At 38.5% G+C, this 23838-nt stretch overlaps 2 protein-coding genes across 3 annotated transcripts; one reads left to right on the top strand and one right to left on the bottom strand.

The window, feature by feature from the left end:
* Nucleotides 1-972: 972 nt before the first annotated feature.
* Nucleotides 973-22822, bottom strand: LOC146482729 (uncharacterized). 2 transcript variants are annotated; one of them, XM_085106829.1, is made up of 3 exons: nucleotides 22722-22822; nucleotides 11893-12083; nucleotides 973-3024 (listed from the first exon to the last, which is right to left on the bottom strand). In XM_085106829.1, exon 3 carries the CDS (start codon nucleotides 2693-2695, stop codon nucleotides 1475-1477), a length of 1221 nt encoding a protein of 406 aa, XP_084962955.1. In that variant the 5' UTR covers nucleotides 2696-3024; nucleotides 11893-12083; nucleotides 22722-22822; the 3' UTR covers nucleotides 973-1474. The 2 variants fall into 2 exon arrangements, with proteins under 2 accessions (XP_084962955.1, XP_084962956.1); XM_085106830.1 differs by having other exon boundaries at nucleotides 11893-12086; nucleotides 22722-22815.
* Nucleotides 18029-20954, top strand: LOC146482730 (GPI-N-acetylgalactosamine transferase PGAP4-like). The gene is made up of 2 exons (XM_085106828.1): nucleotides 18029-18131; nucleotides 18669-20954. Exon 2 carries the CDS (start codon nucleotides 18733-18735, stop codon nucleotides 19978-19980), a length of 1248 nt encoding a protein of 415 aa, XP_084962954.1. The 5' UTR covers nucleotides 18029-18131; nucleotides 18669-18732; the 3' UTR covers nucleotides 19981-20954.
* Nucleotides 22823-23838: the final 1016 nt, after the last annotated feature.

Raw genomic sequence — 23838 nt, 5'->3', positions numbered from 1 at the left:
AAATGTTTTCTAGGTGTCAAGAATGTCTGGTTTGGATCCAGAATTTGGGATTAAAATGATGGCGAAAGTGAAGGATACACTTAATTAACAGCGTGGAAATGAACGCTCACAAAACTTAACGCAAAATTTCGCGTTAATTGGTCATAATTTGATGGAGCGTTAATTTCCTATGATAAGGTATAGTGATAACTCAAAATTGTTGTCTTACGATAGGCCTTATCACGGTTTTCGACGCCATTTTGACGGGTAGGCAAACACGTCTGAAATAACAGTGTTTGTATGGAAATCCGATGTCAAATAATTTTCATAAAACATCACTTCTGAAAAATTCATGAATTGGAAACTTTTGGTACAAGGAAAAGGATTTTAAGAAAAAAAATTGGAGGGATGTAGCTGTGCCAGAAAGCGTCCAGTCGTGTTTTGAACTTTCCATACATTTGTCTCTACAGCGAACCAGCCGTGAACTGCTACTAAAAATAGTTCGAGGGAAATAAATACAGGGAAATGTATGTACTAGTGCTAAAAGTTTCCAATTCATGAATTTTTCAGAAGCGATGTTTTATGAAAATTATTTGACATCGGATTTCCATACAAACACTGTTATTTCAGACGTGTTTGCCTACTCGTCAAAATGGCGTCGAAAACCGTGATAAGGCCTATTGTCACATAGGTGTGGATCGCGACGTTTCGATGCCATGCCGGCACCACCTAATGAAGACCAGCACTGGTAAAGTGGGATTAGGTCGAAATAGCACCATCTTGCCTAGTTTCTAGGCCTCTCTCTGTCTTTTATCTCGGTCAATCCGTTTAAACCTCATTTCGAAAGCGAGGCTAAGTGCAAAGCTTTTTATGGGAAAATAAGTTATGTTTGCATATAAATGAAAACTAATTGTCATTATAAAAACTATGCACTAAGCCTCGCTTTTATAATGAGGTTCAAAGCGACTCGGAAATGCCTGTTTTAAATTGCGAAGTTTTTATCCAATCAAAGCTAAGATACCTTCTTCCCAACTCAGTTTATCCGAACTCCTGTCTGATTGGTTTTAAAATCTGACGCGTGTATGCATACATCAAGTTCTTCTTAATTATTTTATTATACTTTGTTTTTAATTTTTTTTTTAATTTTTTACAAAGTGCTAACGCTTTTCTTATGTTGTATGACACGCGTGAATTTTTGCATCCTCAACTGGCTCCAAGATTCACGACAACTTTTGAGAATATATTCTGTATTTTGCCATACTTGAAAGGTAGCGTTATCTATAATTTTTAATATCGAGCTCAACAGTTAACCTCTTTTTAATATTTTATAAACAGTTCGTCGAAGATTAAAGAAAAGCTCTTTGTCTAAAAAATAAAGTGAAAAACAATGTATTATTCGGTTTCCTTTATGTTTTTTATAAAGACAGCTGAAATTCATTTATATCGCACTGCATGCGGGTAGGATTGAAAAACGACGAAGGCGAAAAAAAAACGCTCAATTCCAGCGAAACTTGTATATTAAGGATTCAGTTGGCAAGCAAACGCGATTGCAGTTTAAAAGAGTTTCTACGATTTCTTGTATCGTGCTGTCTGCTGTGGTTTTAGCCAGGGTCTCTGGCGTATCTTCACCCCAGTTCTGAAGTCTCGCGCCCCAGTAATGATTCAACCTTATCCTGTTTAGATCAGCGTCTTTGGATATTCCTTTACTTAAATCGTGGTGATGAACGCCTGTCTTACTCACATGTGATGTCCTGTAGATGGGTTTTACTAAGAGGTTGGCAGGGCCGTGAGTCCTTCGCTTTAGCCGATCTATTAGCAAAGGGTGTTCTTCGTCGTTTAACGGTTTCCCGAGGAACAGGAAATTTTGCATTGTAATCTGGGAAACATCTGGTTGTTCTGCCGAAAAATTTGCGATAAAACGCTGCAAAAAGTTGGGTTTAGTGTCCTGAGGACAGAATGGATACTCGTCAATATCGATGCTGGATTGCCATGTGGACTTAAAACCCCACTTGTTTATACAGTCCTGATAGGCGCTTTCTTGCGTCCCGGTTACTGAATACGGATAAGCCTTATGGCTCCAGTCAACGTACGTCACAAAACCCTGCTTTATGAGGAAATCAAGAGCGTCTCTTTGAGACTCATTCTTAAACACGTAGGCATCGTAGACATAAACGTGCTCGAAGCCTGCATAGCTCAGGTAGTACAGCCACTGTATTAGTTCACGGGTACTGAGCTTGGCAAGATCAGCGGAGTAGATTCGCACTAGTAAAACCGCGCTTAGAAAATAAACACCGCTTGCATCTGTTTTTTTCTGACACCAACTTAGACACCGTGATTCGTCTTGTAAAGTTTTTGGTCCGTTAGTGGTCATACGCTCACTGGAGTGAACCTCCGATTGTGTAGAGACCAAGTTAGGGTTGTGGAGGCCTTTAATATTTGATGAAGTTCTTTCATTTAAGCTGCTCTTCAAAGATGCATCAGGGCCAACTTGTTCAACGAAACCGAGGCCCTTTCCATGGTACCGAATGTGTACGGCGAACGATTCACCCACTGTGGCATCCTTGAGATGTGAAGCTATCAAAACGATAAATACTACCAATGCGAACAAAAACAACAACCTTAAATACTTCAGTCTGCATAGCAACCGAAAGTATCCTCTATTTCGCATTCGATGTGAAGCAGCAGACGTTACCCAGCGCCCAAGTTGTAGCCTCATCTTTCACAAACGGATATAGAGTCTACAGGAGCCTTGAATCTTCGATTATCGCACAGGCGTCTTTATCAAACGGTGTGTGTTTATCACTGGGTGACGATTCGGTTTCGTTTTCGTGCCGCTTGTTTCAGTAAAATAATTTAAAATGTCCATAAATTTACTCTTGATGCAGCGACGGCTCGCTTCGCAAATCCTTTCAAGTTTTTAATTGACTGTTCAGTTGCAATGAGTTGATTAAACCACCCTGAAGACGTCAATCCTGTATTCATCCAAGAACACAATCGCTTCAAAAACTCACCCGCTGTGCAAATGAAAAGGTGTTGTCAACGAACCTGAAAATAAATATGAAACAAAGCGTTGTGTTTTAGAATCTTACATTAACATCTGGTTTTTCACAAGTCTTTCAATTTTGTCAACCTTACTTCGGATGAAAATGGCATTGAAGAACATCGGACATTATCTTGTCTGACGTGGAATGAGTTGCTAAAATTTACTTCCACATTCTCAGAGCACGTATAATATCAAATTTGCATAAAAAAAAATTGTGACAGCGTAAGTGTTAGATCTATTTTACAACGCGACCTGATTTAACCTCTTTATAATCGAGGAAACGTTGATTTGGCAAAATCAATACCTATATCTATTGCGTAAAAATGGATATTTGATTACTAATTAAAAGCAAATACTCTGGGAAAATGAATTTTGTAAACCAGATGGTGCTAAACTATGCTAAATTATGCTAAACGACCTGTAATCCCATCATCTTAACAAATAATCCACAAAACTCACTGATTTACATCGACAATTATTTTGCGGGTGGGTAATATAGGCTGCTTTCAAGTCGTCCAAAAATTCCGAAATTTTCGGGTGAAGAATCGAATGGAACACACATTTTCCGGAATAAAATTTCGGAATTTTGGGTATACCTCCCGTTTGCCGATAATTCCGTTCCATTCGGCCATTCCTACTCAGGTTCAGCTTTTTCGACGAATATTGATGGTTTTCTTTAATTCTTTTCGGTTTAGGCAGAAAATTCGTAAATGGAACAGGTTTGTTTTGAAGTCCTTGTGGTTAACCGAAAAATGCTGTTCCATTTGGGGCGGCAGCTAAATTTTTTAAAACTTGAAACCGGAACGATTGGCTGAATGGAAAGCTACGATCATTTATTGCGTTATTTCAGGAAATTTTTGAAGAACTAATATTATTGACATAAACTTATTGGTTTCAAGTGGGCAAGCGAAATATATGAAATGCATATATTTGAACTGCGGATGAAAGAATTAAGAAACGAAAGGATCATCGTCGTTATGTTCGCAACTGAAGCAGGATTCCAACACTGAAATTGAACTATAAGTGTAACTACAAGAATACTTTGAATACTGGGCCACTTTTACAAGTAATTGCGGCCGCTCGGCAAGATCGCAGAAATTGTCTTTTCAGGGTTTATGTACATGTCATCGCCGGTCTTCCCCTTGGGATCGACCCCCCGGGCTGCCCAGGGAGTTATTATGGTATTTCTTCTGGGGTGGGGGAATCTTGTAAGGCAAAGTCCCCTGGGTCAGGTGTCGCTCAGCTGAAAATCTCCCTAACATCTCCCCTCCTATAAGCGGGGAAACTGAAGATAACAGAAGAAAATCTGATGACAATTTTTTTTGAAAAATTAGCATTCCATATTTCATGCAGTCAATTTTTGTGATAACATGAGTTAAATGATCGCATCCTTTACGATCATATGGAAAAACAGCTTTAAAGAAACTCATTACGGTGAAGTTATTTTATTTGTAGCAGAGAGAGCTTAGTTATTCTTGTATTGGAGACAGATTCACTCCAGATTCCAAAAGAGCTGAGTAAGTACTTTATTTCTTCACAGAACCAGGAGCCCATTACCCTGACAGAACGCATTTGAGGATAGGATTAATTTCAATCTCGTATTCGGAGGATATAGGAATTAAAATAACCCACCATAGGAATTCTGCTGTCGAAATTAAAACTGATAAGTCTTTAAACACTAATGCGCAGAATGTAATAACAAAAACGCAAATCGTGCGATGAAATCTTTTCCGCAAAAACAAACAAATTCCAAAAAAAAAACCGCTTTCGCCCCTCTCTCAAGAGTATCAGCAGAAAATATCATGTGCGTAATGTTTATCACGTGACGCCTAAGAATCACGTGACAATACGTGGTTTTAAACTTCAGGCGCAGTCGCAGAGACTGTGGTCTTCCCACCTCTTGTCACGTGATTGAAGGGGCGCGCTACAAACGAGCCCCTAACATTTTCATTTCTGCTGTGACTGGGGCGAAAGCTTCAGGCTCTTTGCAATTTGTTTCTCTTTGCGGAAATGATTTAAGTGGACGATTGAATATGGCGCTGATGAGAATGGATTTTGTTGCTTATACAAATGCAAATCATCATCGACTGTCGTCTCGCAATCCTCGGAAATGAAAGGCATTGATATATGCCCCACTAAAGAAGGAAAACAGCTAGACTCTCTCTTATGTTTCTCATGAACTACCCGATATCCCGGCAGAAAATTGCTTGAAACCCAATAGTGAAAGAAGAACCCGTGGCAGCCATTTATTTAAGTATAGAGTTTCTCAAGCAAATAAAGACGTTTTATAATTCTTATTTTTCCAAGAACAATGAGAGAAGGAAACTTCCTTTCCGAAGAAATTGTGACAGCAACTTCAGTTGACCATTTTAGATTTAAATTAGCCGATCTTTTTTTAAAGTATTTAAATAGCAAGTTTAATATGTACAGATTTTTTGTTTTAATAGTTGGTGTGTTATCTCATCAGGATTTTTACCGACTCATAATAAAGATTAGATGTAGATGTAATCTCACTGACTCATGTCTAATTAACAATTAGATTATGAGCTCGAGATTTCTATCACGTGATAGTTGATGAGGGCGAAGCCCGAATCACCTATCACGCCTAGAAATCGAGAGCGAATAATCTAATTGTTTTAGTATAAATCTACTAGTTGTTCAAAACTAAACAAGTAAACTATCTATATCCTCATCGCAGACACTTCGAAAACGCGACAAAGCGGCTGCCATTTTGTTGAAAACCGCTACTCACTATCTATCACAGAATAGATAGCGAGTAGCGTAGCCAATCAGAGAACGGCATTCGTGATAGAACACTAGTAGATTTATACTAATTTGCTTTATTAAGCGCCACTGATCGAGCGCTGAACACAGTTGGGGCAAGTTTTGTAAGATTAAAATAAAAAAGTTTTGACAGATTTCGTCAAGTTCCACCTGACATGATTTATTTGACAAGTTTTCTCGTTTGTCGACACACCAACGATTTGGCATTGAGTTTTTAAAAAGTTTTCTCCATGGCAAACCTCCCGCATCGTTCTCTGGGCAAAAAAAAAAAAAAAAAAAAACAAAGAGAAAACTTTCATTGCATCGGATCAAAGATTACAAAGCGGAAAAAAGGGCTGTTACCAAAACTTCAATAATCATTCAAGGAAAATATTACTCGGAGACAGATGTGTAAGGTCAGTTCAATTTCGTTCGTAAACGTCGCAAAAGTAAAACTGACGTGCCTTCTTAACTTACGATACGAAAACAGCAGCGCCAACTATTTATTGCCAGCAAAAATATTTTCCCGGAAACCTCAACAATATCACCAGACTTCGACATACGATTGATGGAAGTGGAATATATGAAATTCATACGCATGCGGATGCACATGCGGATGCGGATGAAAGAATAAATTTATTAGTAACCGTCACAGCTATGTACGCAACTTAACCCTTTAACCCCTAATATCAAAGAGCAAATTCTCCTGTCTTGTCCCCATACTTTTTTATAAAAGTACTGGGAAGAAGTCATTAAAATATCAATTAAATTCACCTTGGGTTATCATTTCTTTAATTCTCATGACCTCAGGGGTTGACTAAGCATTTGATATTACAAGGAGAAATTTGATGCTGATCACTGTTAGGGTTTAAAGGGTTAAGCAGATTCGAACCAGTTCGAGCCTGATTTTTTTCCCAAAAGCCTCCGACTTTCTACTACCGTTCCTCCGTGTGGTCAAACACTACTGATACAAATATTAGGAAGTTGCAAAGTGTTCAAAATTTTGCTACCCGCATAGTTAGTAATACTAAGAAATATGATCATGCAACTCCAGTGTAAAAGAGGCTAAGGTGGCTCCCAGTAAAAACCAATTTATACTTCAGGGATGCCGATATGGCTTTTAAGTGTATGACGAGCATGGCCCCAGAGTATTTAGGTAAAAAAATTATTTTTGGAGGTAACATAAGTGGGCGGCCGACTAGAAGTTCGCAGCAATTGAATAGTCCATTTCTTAAAACTAAAACAGGGCAGAGATCTTTTTCCTACAGAATTGTTAATATATCGAATAACTTACCATCTGAAATTAAGCTTAGCCAGTGTTTGAATAGTTTTAAGTGTAATTTAAGAAAGTACCTCCTAAAAGACTGTTTACGATGAGCTACCCCCTCACCAATTTTTAGCTAGTTTTTTTTTAATTACTTAAACTGATTAGCATTTTTAATATTTATTTATGTATTGTAAATTTTCACTGAAAAACCCCTATGGGGAGTGTCATAAAAAATTGTACTGTATTGTACTTTCATTTCGCAGCTGCTTAAGTTGCTTACATAACTGATAACTGCGATGGTTATTCATTTATGCAATACAGTTCAGCTGGCCCCGGCAATTGATATGTCGCGTTTTCCGGCGGCGCGTTGAATGTGATTCAAGCCTTCAAACCTGGCAAAAATCGTAGCAACTTACTCTACCAATAAGTAATACACATAACTTTGAGACTGAGAATGGTACTTGTCGTCGGGCAGATCGAAAATTCGATCATTTTCATCTCTAATTGTAACCTGAGCAACTACAAACGAGACTGTGAACGCTGGAATCGCAAACTCTCACCTGGCAGAAAATTCTCATTTTCCTTATTCGTAAATTTTGGTCCTGCAAGACCCCTGAAAAATCTGCGAGTCGCAAGGCGAAGCTATAACTGACCCTCGCAAAAATGTTACAAATGCAGGGTGAGTGTATTCAGGTGTATTAATATTCCTTACCTTGTTGCTTGCCAAATACGCCGAATATTTTCATAACCTTGTGTAGGCGTGTAACAAAATAATTACTTCCCTTGGACAAAATTGACGATTTCAAGCAGTATCCGGCTTTCGCGTAGTTAACGATTTTGACCACAAAATTCAACAGCCAGTTTGGTTCTGTTTTTTTTTTTACGGAAGTTAAATTTCGATGTCAAGTTAGTCGGTCGCCATCTTGGAAAGATCATAATGCATTTAATGCTGAATTGAGCGGTAAAACGAGAAATACATAAATTGCCATATATGAATCGCTCTTTATGTTTTCCGGCTTGAAGCCAATCACAAACACAGGAATAATGAGATATTATTATCTTGATGAACATGGAAATAGAATATCTCGTTTTGCGTTGTTCCCATCACATAATGTTATGCATATTCAAGAAAACTTTGGACCACTTGAAAAACGTTTCTACGTGTAAATTACTAACAAATAAATTGCGTTAGCAGATTAAAAAGAACTCCCAAGATTTTAAAATAGTCATTACAACTTTCAAGGCCTTTTAATCTGCAAAACCGTTCCTGCCGTTTCAACTCGTGAATGTAGCCGGATTTCAGTCTGTTAAATATTAATATTTTCCCCTTTTAGTTTAATTTAGTCTATCTTAATCAGCGTTTCAATAACTGGCCCAACGAAATCTAGCCTCCCCCGCAGTCGTTTTTAGGGGACTCAGGAGGAGGTAATTCGAGTCCCCTAAAAACGACTGCGTGGGAGGCTAAACGAAATCCAGCTCTCATTTACTTGTCTATTGTATACGTCACTCAATCCACTTTACGAGCACAAACCAGATTTTCCTCATTTTTCCGGGAAAAGCAATCGTTTCTTTGGGAACTATGTCAACTTAAGAGCACAAACCAGAATTTCTGCATTTTTCCGGAAAAGTATAATTTTTTCCATGGGAACTATGTCAACCTGTACACTTTGGGACGACAATGAATTTTCGTCTTCTCAAAATTAGTCAAATAAATAATCGAAGTAATCTAAGTTTGCTATCTACTGTGTTGCCTAAATTTGTTGTCTTTTCATACGTTTAAACTGAACGATTTTAAAACCTATATCCTATTTTCAGTTAAAAGTGGAAGTTTTAATTACGCCATCCCCAATACCATAAGCCGATTCGTTTCTTATCGCATGACGGATCTATGTGTTAGGAAGAGTAACAAAGAAGAAAAAAAAAAACAGATAAGAATTTTATTTGAATTTAAGATCACACCATCCTGTTTCTTTGAAACTCAAACGTAGTGAACAATACGTTTAATGGACATTATTGTCTTATGTTAAAGTCATGAACGATTTTCGAGTTCGCTTGATTACGCTTATTTATCACACAAATTGCCGCACCTAATAATGAACCTCTTGTTTTGACCCGAACGGCCGGTCGACTTCAATGAAAGAGAGGGCGATGGTAAACGAAACAGTCTATTGGGATGGCCTTACCACATTTTAGTACAGAGCTCGAACAACAGAGTTAAATTAATGGTGTGAAGTCTGTTAAATGGGGATGAAGTACGTACTTTATGTAACGCCACGCGAGCAACTAAAAATGTCTTTTCGATGAGTTAGTTTTGCTCACAGAACATAGGATTGTAACTTACAGAAAGCGTTATTAAAGATGTGCAAGATGTAGGTTTGTGAGCTAACAAGTGTGCATGCTAAGAAATAAACCAGCGTTGTTAGTTGACTTCAATTCAACAGACAATACGCTGCGCTGATTGATTGGTTTAACTCGCCGTTCCAGTTAAGTTGTAATCATTGCTTCCGGGGTGGGGTGGGGGGGGGGTACTTTGGTTTAACTTTGCTGGGTATGTGCCGATTGCCTCTCAGAGCCCCGGCCCTATTATAGTCTATTTTGTGGCCAGTTATAGACCCCAACTTAGTCACTTTTGGGAAAATGTAATTTTCGCGATCCCAACCAAGTCACTTTCTATTTATGCATTTACTTTATCGTTAATATTTACAAACGTAACGTCATAAATAGTCAGGTCATTGTTACATTTCATAAACAACAACTTTCTGAACTTTTTATCCGAGACCATTTTGAATCCCTACTTAATAGAATTTTCTTACCCCAAAAATCCGAAAATGTGCGACCCCATTCTAGTAACTCTATTGAAAATGCAACCACACAGGAGCCCAGAACCACATTATAGTCAATCCAGTGCGACCCCATCCAGCGACACATCCCCATTAGCCTCTTATAAGGAAGTACCCCCCCCCCCCCCCACTCCGGGCATTGCTTCCGCTCTTTTCGCTTAGAAATGTTATTCTAGAAACAGGCCCCTGGGGCCCGTTTCTCGAAAGTCCCGGTAACTTACCGGGCCCGATAAGCGAAATTGGTGATAAATTTTTTTAACAGAAGTCAATTTGTGGTAGCATTAAATACTAAATTTTAAAATCTTACATGGTACTTGGCCAATGTGTTCATAGACACTTATCGGGCCCGGTAAGTTACCGGGACTTTCGAGAAACGGGCCCCTGGCCTCTAAAATTCATACCCATTGTAGGGGTATCGAATGGTCTTTGAGAGCATTTGCGAGCAGTATGTTTATTTTTGCGAGCACGAGCAGTTGTCAAATTTTTCTTGCGAGCAGCGAGCACTTTACTGAGAAAAATACAGATGGCGAGCAGCGAGTTTTGCGCCAAGTAATAGCTAATAATCTGGCTAACACCTCCAAAACAGAACAATAGTTACAGGCTGAACTGTTGAAGAAAGACTGAAGCCAGAGGTAAGGATGTTTCAACCTTTTTGTTTTAACCATATCATAACTGATTTATCGTTTATATATGTATAAAAAATAACTACAAAGGAGGATTAACGAAATTTCGAGCAATTGAGCACATGTTAACGAGAATGCGAGCATGCGAGCAGTTGCAAAAATTTTGCGAGCACGAGCAAGCGAGCACCCGTGTAATTTTTGCGAGCAATTCAAGCAAAGGCCAAATTTTGCGAGCACTTTTTGACCATTTGATAACCCTTCCATATGCACGAGCTGATTGTTTCTAATGAAATATTTTAATTTCGACACCCAAACAAAGGCAGTGATTGGCGATAGGGCAGGCACAAGCCCAGAACCACAAGAAGATTGGCTCGAGATTTCCATTTTCGCTTCGAAGAACAGCGCGGACCAGATTCACAAAACAAAGTCGCAACAGTGCTGAGGAAGGTCATGGATGGTTTCGTATTAAACAGAAAAATCTTAAAAATGTAAATTTTAGTTTCAGTTCAACACATTCCTTACATCGTTAAGGCCAATCACAATTAAACCGAGATTTCTTTGACATTTCTCTGAGACTTCGACATTGTTGAATAAAGTAAATCGTTTACGCTATCTAGAACAGGTTTTGTGTCGATTGGAAGGCAAATCGGACGACAGTTTTGGTCGATTTTGTACAGCATGGCCGCTGCTAATCAGGTCATGTTTGCGGATATATTTTGCATCCGGTCAAGGAGAGGTACTCGTTACAAAGTGCTTCGCTTTCAAAATCTAAAATGAAACGTTCCCGTTCCATACATAAACAAAAAATCCCCTGTGACCGATAGACTGCGAACAGTCGTACTTTTTTCCTCAGGTCGCGAGCGCTTAGTTACAGTAAAACCATTGCGCCACTAGAGTTCAACTTGGAGAGGAACAGAGAACGAAGAGACTGCTCGCACTGAGTCTACCCGTGACAGCAGGAACCTTACCAAAACACAACGGCAATGGCAACGGCGACGGCAACGTCACAAAACAAAAGGCTTAATAAGCAAAAACAATCGCTCTGCACGTGCGTTTTACATTTTGGTATATTTCTCTGCCGTCCTCTGCAAAACAACAACGTGCCGGAAATGACCAAATTCAAAGTTTTGTGGAGAACGTGAACACAAGACGGTACGGTGACGTTTTCATTCTCTTTCGTAACTTGGACGCCACTCCTACCAATTTGGTTCCTGGGTAGTTTCTCGTTTGTGTAGAAGTTGAAGGAGTCAACACAATCGCGAAGTAGCACAAAAGAAATAGATATATTTTCAAGTGACGTTTACGTTGGCGTCACCCGTCTTGTATTCGTAATGCCCCTTACATTAGAAGCAAGATGCTCAGTCAAATCCAGCTCACCTTCTTTTCTGATTCTCTGGCCTTCGATTCCAAGTACACAACAGATTGCATCACTGACTTAACGGTCCGCTTTCGGCCATTCACACAACACTTGGCGTCTTCTCATTCCATTCCTGTGCTGAAAGCCTCTGGTTGAACCTTTTTGACCTAAGCAGTTTTTCCGGAGTATCAAAATCTCGGGACTTCCGCCGCTGCTGATCGAAAGTGCAATTATAAACTCTAATTTGACAGCAGCCATAAACTAAACAAGATGCCTGCTATACTGGCATTACGCGAGATGCTGGGGCTGATTCATTTATCCCAACTGTATGCTTCGCCGATTGATATAACTATCCTTGCTAATGGAATAGTTTGAGTCACGACGATCGCGTTACGTTGTTTTCCGTGTGTTACGCGACTCAGACTATCAGCGGAAATTTGTCAAATTCCATTACGATAACGTAAGCTTCTCAATGACCTCTTTTCAGTCTCGCGTCGTGGTCTAAGACTGTCAAACAAAGCACGATTCCTTCACTAAGAACTCACCAATTTCCACCGTTTTACGTGTCGGGTGCTTCTTAGAAGTTATTCTTTCGATTTGCCGCTTCAAAATGGTGAAATTTCCCTTTGAAAACGGCACACTTGAGTCCAGAACATGTTAAAACAATATGGCGCGACTTAATCCGTCTTTAATAAATATATCAAATGATGCATTGACGTCACACAGGTAGGGGTGAGTGGGTCCCCTCCCTCGCAATATAAGCGACAAGAATGGATTTTGATTGGCCTGCTTTTGTTGAAGACAATCAAAACAATACATCCCGAGTAGGAGAGGGGAGAGTTTAATGAATAAATTAATGTACCGATTTGTGTATACGACGAAGAAAAAAAAAAAGAAATCGACCCGTTTTAAGACACGGTATGCCCCTTCAGGGCATCCCGCGTAATAAATACTAATTAAGCATATCACGTCAAGCATGTGAACCCAAATAACAGGCGTTTGTTTAGTCAAGCGCGAAACGCGAGTCACGAAAGCGGAGCGGGAGAGCAAGAAGAAAAACATGTTTATTTATTTTTAAAATTAAGGAAAATGGTCATAACAAGTTTGTTCGAAAAGGACCTTGTCTGGGGAAGGAGGGTAATCGAAGACACCACCTGTCTCATAAGCATTACCGACAAAATTTGAGTTTACACGGAAATATTCAGCTAACAAAAGTCAGCATTGCTAGATAAACAAGAAAAGTAAGGTTTGAATCTCACTGCATTGTAATATTTTACTGCTGGATAGAGGGGTGACTATACAATTGAGACCACTTTTGAGGTTGAGGAAGGGGGTGGGGAGGGAGGGTGGGGGTGTTGGAGGTGTGTGTGCAGGCAGAGACCATCAATTTTGTGGTTTGGTGGGTCTTGTTCGAGGTACCACTTTTCTAATTTTTTTCTCCCCTTCTCGACTCGCGCGCGCTCTAAGTCTCGTGATTCGCGCTTGGCTAAACAAACGCCTGTTATGCGGTATTTTTATACTCAGTGTCAATTCCATTGTGTAACACCATAAATAAATTTAATGGCTATGTGTTTAATGCTGTGTTAATTAACACTTGAGCGTGTACCAAGTTTTACATTTTCTGAGATGTGGGTCAAACTCTACCTCCTTAGTCCTCGATATTATTTCAGTATTTTCTTGGCAGTCCATATTTAATTTATAAGAGCGATTTTACTTGACCAGTGAAACAGAATAGCTACAAGTAAACCAAATAGGACAATGAAATTTTTTAAATCATATTTGTGTAACCTACTTCAGTTTCATCGGTTCGGATGGTTTAGCTGAAAATTTAAGTTGCAAGAAGTTTTAGGGAGTGGAATCTTTGTGCGAGTTTCCCAATGCTTCGAGACAAAATCCTGAGATACTAATGCTTTTAATGACGACGAAATCCCTGGCACAATTGAAAACTATTGAACAAACTGAAAAACAATCAAACACTTATCCAAACAACTTGTAAGGGTATAATTCGGGAGATAATTTAGAATTCAAACTACTCGGCCACATGTAAGCGAGTTTTCAAAGAGAGATCAATTTATTAATCTGCGCGCTGAGAACAAATTCAACTGTGATCATACAATTACCAAGAATTGACAAAATGTCGACTTGGTAGGAAATTATCTAAAGATCCTGAGTCACCCCTAAATAATAGAAAACAGTTTTGGGTTCAACACAAATTGAGACACTGAAATACAGTGTCAGTTGTTCAAACGTCCTTTGTTTTGGCGCGCGATTTTCGGTAAACATCCACGTTCCCTCTTTGAAATCTCGCATGCCGTTTATTCTATTTTTATTCACATATTTAAAGCTCGAAACTCAAATTTGCAAAACCAAACACAAAATATCCATATTTATTCGTACTTAAGGAATGCAAGGACTGTGGAGAGCAACAATCTAAATTGTATGAGTTTTATGAATTTATTGAAAGATCTTGCGCGGCCAATTCGTTCGGTTGTTAGAAACATCAATGAAAAGCCACAGAATAAGATAAATAAAGAACGAATTCATTGCAAACGATTTTATCGATTTTATCTTCAAAATACTTTATAATCATTTTGGGTTTTCTTTATATGACTAGAAATCTCTAGTTGTTTTGGTGAAGGGAGAAAACAAAATATTTTAGTGCGTTGCGGTATTTACCTTAATTAAGGACGGTGCCTGCTATTGTTACTTGCGCATCGCGAGATACTCGGGTTTCCGGGTTTCCTATGGATGGTGCCTACTAATACAGGAATATTTTTGCGCGTTTTAAACTATAAGGATAAAGCAGAACTTACCAAATGCTTTTGGTATCTCAAAAGAAAATTGGGGGTAACCATGCATTTTTCAGAGATAATTAAGCTTCAATTTAGGAAAAAGTCTCATACATTGCTTTATATTTTGGCGTTTTTTAGAGATATTATTGCTTAATTATCTCTGAAAAATGCGTGGTTACCCCCAATTTTCTTTTTGGATTCCAATAGGCCTTGCTAAGATCTGCTTTTCTCGCATAGTCATAAACCGCACAAAAATACTTCGGTATTAGTAGGCACCGTCCTTAAACAATTTCTTAACAAACGTAATTTGGTATATGCCCAGGCATCCGTCTGGACAAACCTTTCCGATTACAATTTGTAAGAATGTCCTCAGCTGCCAAGGTTTTCTAAACAAGTAATGGCGTTTAGAAACCCAAAGTTTATCTAAAGAATAATAACCAAAACGCGTTTGGTCAGGTCTTGCTTAATAGTAAGACTCGGGCAAACTCATTTAAATCTTGTAATGCGCTGGAAAGTTCACACCTTCCAATCTCTTTGTTTCTAACTGAATCATTTTCAGGCGAATTAAGTATATTTCCTGAACGATAAATGAAAATGTTTTCCGACAGTAAGATAGTTTTTACTAAAGAGTTTCTTTCCAGCGAATTATATTTTCTTGTCGATATTTAGTTCTGGACCAAAATCTAAAAGAGTTAAATTTTGCACAAGTAAACAAAAATGAACTTTCGTAAAAGTTTTTTGTTCTTGCGGCCATGGGCAGCTGATAACATTCATTTCTGCATAACAAGAACCACTGAAACTTGTGAAAACGCAGTTAAATATTGCATTCTGTGATAAATAGTAGTCACTTTCTAGCCTAACTCACATTGTAACTTCGGAACTAACGAAGAGGATTAAACTGCTTTGACGACTATTTGAGTTTCCTGGTTCCTAAACAGTGTCAAGGTGACAAACTCAAGAACTGATCATACTCCAAAATGAAAAGTCATTTAATTAGATAGATACTACAGCGCCGGATAAGAGTGTCAATCAAACCTTGTCAAAAATATGCAAATACACGTGATAATTTACAGGTAAGAGCAGTTTCGTACTCCAGTAATTTGGGAAGACATTTCTGCAAACTTTCGCTGACACATGATAATTTAAAAGGCGTTTCGTACTCCAGTAACTCCTAAAACCTCTTATGAGGGATCAGTTTCTTGTCATTGTCGTATGTCAGTTTCCTATTCCGGAATAGGGTCAATCGAACGCACCCTATAAAAGCTTATTCATAATTTAGTAAACTCTGGTTATTATTTCTTTTGGTTGTAACATATTTAAAATTCCATTTTTCTTGCTTTTATACGTGTCTGTTTGAGTGTATCAGGATCATGTGCTTCCCATTTGCACGAAAAATCAGGAAATTTTGGTTAGAAATCAAATGGATCACAGTTGCGTAGTCGAATTTGATTTGAAAGGTAATTCAGTACACACGGGTCACAAAGGGCATAAAATCTGCAGAAACTACAAATATCCTCCATTTGAACCAACTCTGCCTGAAGTGGCGAGGGCCCAGTTTGGTACACATGAGGCTAACGGGCTTGAAATCCAACAATTTATTTACTCTAACCGAGGGGATTAGTAATTCCCTATCAGGGAAAGTTACAGGAAAATAAATGAGAACGACTTATAAATGAATTAAAGGCGAAAAGACAAAATGAAACCAAAAAGGAAAAACACTTACCAATTGCTGGATTTCAGTGGGTGAGTGATAAAATTAAAATGAAGTGGATGTTATATAAGACTGAATTTACAGAGAGAATTAACATATGGCGCGAAAATTGTTCTGCGTGGAATGAAAGTGCTGGATACAATTAACACCGAAAGAGAAACGGAAAATAAAGACTAAGACGTAAAGTGTTAATTAACAAAAACCGTAACACTGCCGCTGAATTGGAAATTTTCTGTCAAAAATGTAAAAGTGTTTCAACTCTTTGATTATACGCCATGGTCATAAATTTCACGAGTTAATGTTTGGGCATACACTGTGGAGTTATTCTGAACTAGTTTTAAACTTTGCAAGCGGAGCCGAGTTCGTTCATATGTTGAGACTGGAAGCTCAAACCAGATTTTGATACAACTCAGGTCTTTGGGCCGGTAAACGTTACCTGAAAACCCAGGCCGGTTATCAATTTGATGAAAAGAAGAGGAACATCGTAAAATTGCTGGAGATGAAGGTAAACAGTGACCTTGACTAATCCCACCCATATAAGACGCCCGTGAAGTGTTGTTTCTGGCAGGCTTTCATGTAATATATCAAACACGAGAAAGAGTGTTTCATCAGATATCCAAACACTGAGAAGTAGGTTGAAAAAACGAGACGCAGCCGAGTTTTTTTTAAACGACTTCGAGGTGTTTGGATATCTGATGAAACACACTTTCGAGTGTTTGATATGGCTTCTCAAATGATCAATAATTCTTGGAGAAATTCAAGGCTAAAGTTGGCAAAATTTTATGGTAATTAGGATCACACATCCAGACCACGGTCACGGTAGAGATTTTTCTTTTCACTTGATGAATTATTAATGAGTTTGAGAAGAAGAGGAAGAAAGTTTTTCGGTTTCATAATGTGTGGTACAGGGAACCTCTTAGAAAAAAACAACAACAACAATAAAAAAAAAAAAACCAGCTGTTCATCTGTCCAATTTGCTACAGAATGGCGTGGATTTAAAGTTAAAAACCTATTTCAAACGTCGGTGAATTCGTCCAGAGCAATTGAAAGCGGGTCGCGGTAAAGTCTGCATTGTCGGAGAAGCGAAGCACTGAGCTACAGTAACGTGGGACTAACGTGTTCATCAGTAGCGAAAATTAAAGTTTTGAATTATGCTACGAACAGAGAATCCTGTATTTTCTCAAAGATGTCTGTGAAGTGTATTTCGAGAAGAATTGATACAGTATTTTTTCAATCGGTTATTATCGACCATTATCAGATCTTCATCATTACCAGTGAAAAATGCGTTTGTTTCGCTTTCACAGGCACTTGGCAAAACAAATGTTTTTAAACTACCATAGATATCTCTTCAGCGACCCGCCTATGGTGGGACGACAAAACTAAACTTTACTTTTGCATCCATCTCCTCCCTCCCTATCACAAGCTACAACAGTCAGTCTGTTGCAATTGGGCGGGGGTGGGGGGTAATTCAAAAGGAATTTACGCCTTATCACCCTCGTCGGTCGTCACACAACGGAGACATAAGCCTGGTGGTTTCTAGAGGTCACCTCGCCATACATTAAACTATGGACAAATTGTCAATATATTGGGAAAAAAGGCAAATAAAATGTCAACATTGGCAAATTTGGAAGAGACCTGGGACTTAGATTTCGGTCCCAGACTCTCCACAGTCGATAAATCCAAGATGGCGGCATTCGCTGTTCAAAATTTCTGTTTAGCGCAAGGTGGTGGGTGATAAACTTGCGTTTAAGAACAGGTATGGTTATAAATGGTTTATTTCTGATAATTTTAACAGTGTGGCTAAATTTTCAAAAACCCGGCCCGCGGATCAATACTGCTTCGTTGTCAATATCATTATCCCGGGTTATCCAAATATCGATGATTGGCCAGCTTCTTTTGATTATAAACTTATATTTTAATCGATTTTATAATTAGCGATTGATTATACATTTATTTTTGCGACTCAAACTCTATTCATGCCCACCGCTCTAAGGAGAGGGTTAGCACAAGTAGATGCAACACTGTCATACAAAAATTCTTATGTATGGAGTTGTGTGGAAATCTTTATATGAATTACAACTCAACTGTAGGGATCGGGGAGAGATAAAATTTCAAATATAAACTCCGTAATTAGCCTCCACCCCTCCCCCGTTCTTAACCATTTTGTTGGAGAGGGGGTACAATGGCACTTTCAAATCCATTGCAGATTTTTTGCTTACCTTTATCTCTACCATAATGTGTTACCCTTGTGAAATTTACTTACTTGATTAATCTTTTTTTCTTTCACTTGCAGGGTTACACTGATTTGATTTTGGTGCTATCAGAGACCTAACTGAAGTAGAGTTTTACATAGAAACATGATACTGAGACTAAGATCATTTGTACCTTCTTGGGTTTGTGTGACAGTATTTGGTGCATCATTTCTTGGCCTTTTCCCTTTGATATTCAAAGACTTGAGGTATTCTTATTACTATCGCAACCCTTTTCATACCTATTCAGCTGGATTGCCCTACCATTTAAAACAAAATGACTTGCGTGTTGCAGCGGCAACACAGTTTTGGAATTCACTTTTTCACGACAAGTCACTTGACTTTACCAATCCTGCAACAAGCCAACAAGATGTGGACATCAACGTCATGGTAATTACCACAACTCGTCGTGGCCCAGTTCTAGAAAATAATCCCAAGTTCCTGACTCAAGTATTGTGGCAGTTTTTTCTCATTTTGAACAGTACAGAAACAAGAGCATTACCTTGGAAAATAACGTTGTCAGTTTGTAATGTTGATGACAACGGTCATGAAGAAGCTAGCAACTTCTCTTCCATTGTGCGATATTTTCAACATTATTCAGGAGAACCAGAGGGTCTAGCACAATTGAGCATCAAAGAGAAAGAGAAGCGCGATTATGCATTTTGCTTGGAACAGAGCCTCAAGTCCAATCCAAGGTATTCTTTGTTGGTTGAAGATGATGCCTTTCCCCATCCACAGCTGTTTCACATCCTACATTACCAACTTGAAGTAAGAAAACGCATAATGTCCTCCCGTGTGTCAAGCTCCGCTCCTCTGTTTTATAAACTTTATCACCCAGAAAGACTACTGGGATTTTGGAGTTTAGGACCAGAACCCATTCCTCAATTGTTCAGTTTTTCTGCAGTTTGTGCAAGTTGTGTAACATTTGTGTTAAAGCTTATAACTTCCTGCACCAGGAAAACCAAGCAATGGACTTCCCCTATCTATGTAATATGGCTTTGGGCATTTGTTTACTTTTTTCTAACGGCCATTGCCATCAGCAGGCAACACTTGATTGAGATGAGGTATCTGTCAAGGCAATTATTCACCGTTGGTCCTTCGCCTTCATGTTGCACCCCTGGAATGTTGTTTGTGGCTGATAGAGCTCAACACTGGTTGCATTACATGCAGAATCATACTTGTCGAGACAATTATGGCAAGGACATAATGTTAGATGACTACAGGCATAAATACAATGTGAAAGGATTAATGATACAACCAAACTTGTTTGTACACATTGGCTTTTTTTCTACTCTAAGTAAAAAGTTTTTGGACCCTTCACTCATGTACTATCCAAAATGGTTCAAACTTTTCTGATTAAAAAGTTGCAGAATAAAGGTACTTATATCTCTCAGTTAGTACGTACGGTGTGATTGGTCAATTTTGCGGGCCATTTGTCACTGTACAGCCCACTAAACTTCAACTAGTGTCCTTACCCGCTTGCCCGATTAACCTCAGAGATATAGCAAATATCTTACTAACCTCCTTTTCCCAGTCCGTACTTTAATTTATGGATCCTTGTTTTTTTCCATTGATTTATGGCCCGCACACTTCATGCTTGGGCCATAAATCAACAGGAAAAACTTGGTCCATAATTTACAGTACAGACCTCAAACTCGGTCAGTAAAGGATAATTATTGATCAATCTTATGGAATCTAAGTATTGGACTGAAAGGACAATGTTTAAATGTAGTTTTTGAATTTTTTGAGGGTGGGATGTTCAACCAGTTTTAACCTTGTTCCTTTTGTTTGAAATTAATTCTGTGGCAGTTTTCAGATCAAATTTGAATTAAGCAGTATGCAGGATGTTTGTCCCATGAATCTAGTTTAATGGCCTTAGCTCTCATGAGTCTCCTGTAGCTCAGTGGTAGAGCATCCGAACTAGTAATCGGAAGGTCTTAGGTTCGACTCCTGATAGGAGCACTCGAAATTTCTTTTTCAGAGTTTGCCTATGACTAATACATCATTCTCATTTGTTCACCAGGTTTATTAAAACTATTACATCACATTTCCTTTCAGTATTATTTTTCTTAGTATTTGATAAAAATTAATTATTTTGCTCAGCCACTATATCTTATATCTTTTCTTCTGCATCAATTGTATATAATGTTAAGCTATCAAGGCAAAGTTCCCCATAACTTAATACATGTAATTATTGTCTTATTTACTTTTTATTGTAATATTTTGTCCCTGTAACATATTTATTTATTTAAGCTTACTTTTTCACTTATTATACTAACATGTTGCAGTTCATACTGTTGTCAGTCAATAAAGTAAAAGTAGAAGAATTATTAGTTTTTCTTTTTTTTTCCTTATCCATTTGTAACTGTAAATTTCTGTCTGTTGTGTGTTATATGGAGAAAATCAAATTTTAAAAAATCATTACATTTTTAATAGCGAATCCCTGGCTTGGTACAAGTTATACTTTAGCCTCGTCTGAGCTCTTTATTGATACCTTCTTGTGCTCCAGTTTTCTTGACAATATTTTCAAATATATTGTTTGCCAACCCCTGGGAATTAAGATTTTTTGAAAATAAACTGGCAAATGCCCCACCGCCGGGACAAAATAGTTGTTCAAATGCCCCGGGGTGGTGGCTCAAACATGTCAAAAATGTTTTATTTTCTTCGTTTCTCGTCTTACTTTCAGTAAAATCTAAGCTAATTCGGACGAAATTAAGTCCTAGCTGGGTCTTGTTTCCCGTAGTCAGTGCAAAAATAGGTCATTCTACAGCTCTAGCGTCCCATTTTATGTCCTATCTAGACGCATTCAATAAGAAACTTACTGTATTTGTCATAAGAAAGCGACAATGCTGTAGGGTGAGAAAAGTGAGATGGTCAAATGCCCCGGGGTAATTGGGTAGAAGGCTAATGCCCGACCCCCGGGATAGACAGTGTGGGAAAATGCCCCACTATTGCCCGGGGGGGGGGGGGGGATGGGGACAGCTGGAATTGACTGATGCATAAGTAGCTTTCTATTTTTCCTTGTTATTTTGTTATTGGACAACCCTCTTTAATTTAAGGTCAATATGGAGGTGAAAGCAAAGAAACATTTTGAATAAAAAGGAAAAATAATGGCTAAAACACTAAAAGTTAGACAAGAATGCTAAATTTTTATTTCTGGACCTGCTGATTTGATGAACTTCAATCCACCTCCCTCTCTGCACTTTATCCTCAAAGGAATCCTTTTTCCACTGAATTCAGTTGTCCATTTGGTGGTGTTTTGCGTTTTAGGTAAAAATGTTGTGCATTAGGTGATAGCAATTTTTAAATTATTGATGCCTTACTAATTTAAGCCTCCGTTAGACCTAGAGTTACAGTCTCAGGAGAAGAAAAAGCTTTGTTTTCGCAGCGAGGCTTGCCGTGCAAAAACAAAGGTTTTTATTCTCCTGAGACTCAACATCACCGCCGAGTGATAAAGGTCTATAGCATATCAAACATTCTAGTGAAAATGGTGTTACCCTAGTAACGCTGCCATCCTTTTCAAACATGAAAGCGCGCTTTGTCAATGCTCCTTAATCCTGGTCAACGTCGAAAGTCTAAGTTGTGTTTGGGGAATTTTGAAAGACGTCTTGAGTTAAGTCTTGCAGATATTTGTATAGTCAGGGGGATTCAAAGAGAAGATTAAAGCGCAATAGTTTAAAATGTTGTTTCCTGTATTGCCACATAGTTTTAGAACCTTTTAAAAAGCAATTTTGAGTGAACTAACACAGTGTTTAATATCTCTTTCGATTGTTTTCCTGAAAGTTTAAATTGCCGAACATTTTAGGGCACAGAATATTTTTGCAAAAAAAGTCTTGAATCTTATGTATTAGCCCATCCGAAAACAAAACTGGGGATTACATTTTCAGCGTTGCGAAAGTATGAAGTGACCTTTCGATAGGAAAAACCCTAGTTTTAGGAATCTTTTAAAAAATAGTGCGCTTTGAACCTTGTGCTTTCTTTGAGCTTCGTTTCAGGCGTTTTTCGTAAATAACACTCGGTTCTTTACTTGAAATTGATAAAAAAAAATGAAAATCTGCCTATGATGTTTTAAAAGCCGAGCAGATTAAAGTACTTACGGTTTAAACGCTTGTCCCGCTCTTGGCTGGGTTATAAAAGTCTCAATACAGTGTTGGTTTTGAAAACTGAAGTCTTTCCAGCTTGACGCTCTGCAAGTACAAGCGTCAACTGCCGTCAGACTGGAGTAGCCAAGCGGTTGCATTTGAAGCACCGATAATTTTTCCCGCCAAATGGCGCAGCGTCGGGCAGTGGTTACCGAATACACTGATTGGTTGATAAATGTCTGATTCTTGAAAGGATACACTTTGTCTCTTTCCCTTGCTCAAAATCCTTTTCCTTGTTAATTTTAGGGCGTGTTCTATTAGCACTATTCCGGAATAGGAACTCGCTTGGAATAGACGGTATTTGTGTTCTTTTGAAACCTATTCCGTTTTCGGAATGAACGGAATATCATTCTCTTCATTCCACTCCCGTTGGAACATTTTTGGCGGGAAATCCTACGCGGCCGCTCGCGTGCGCAGACAAAGTAGTTCTCAGGTCACCTCCGCCATGGGTAATTTTGGGAGCGTTCTTTTCGAAAATGAAATTCCATGAATTCTGTTCTTCCTAAACAGGAATAAGAATAGCTAGAATAGCCCCAATAGAATGCACCCTTAACTAACGAGGGCTTTGTGGATCTGGTTCCAGCTCGTTCCAGCATTCTAAACTGATTCTAATCCTGGGTCAGCTAACTGCTTTCAACTACTCGGCCCTGTTTTCACCGGCAAAAATATATAAATTCTGATTTAACTGCGCGTCTCTCGGCGCGCTCGTGTAACGACTCTTGTAACATCTCATCACAGGGACATCAAAAAAGTTGAGAAATAAGATTAAATTATCAGCTTACGTTATTGGTTTCCTGTGGTTTCTTTTGTGTGCATTTGCATTCAATTTGAGATACGCGGCAGCTGAAAATTTAATTTTAATTTTCAACTTTTGTGGTTCCCCCGGTATAATTAAATTAAAAAAAGTTTTTGTGTTCTTTTTTGGGGGATCTACAAAATCTGTGTCATTTCATGCTTGAAAAATTAGGAGAAAACACGTAATAGATACAGGTACTCGCAAGTAAAAACTTCAAACGAATCAATAAAGCTTACGTACCTTAGAAGTTACGTCAAATCCTGTCACAAAACAACC

Source organism: Pavona decussata, unplaced genomic scaffold (genome assembly GCF_977016875.1).
Source record: "Pavona decussata unplaced genomic scaffold, jaPavDecu1.1 SCAFFOLD_44, whole genome shotgun sequence".
Classification (NCBI taxonomy): Eukaryota; Metazoa; Cnidaria; class Anthozoa; order Scleractinia; family Agariciidae; genus Pavona; species Pavona decussata.
Note: the sequence above shows the minus strand (reverse complement) of the source record. Positions and strands in the feature narration are given on the sequence as shown.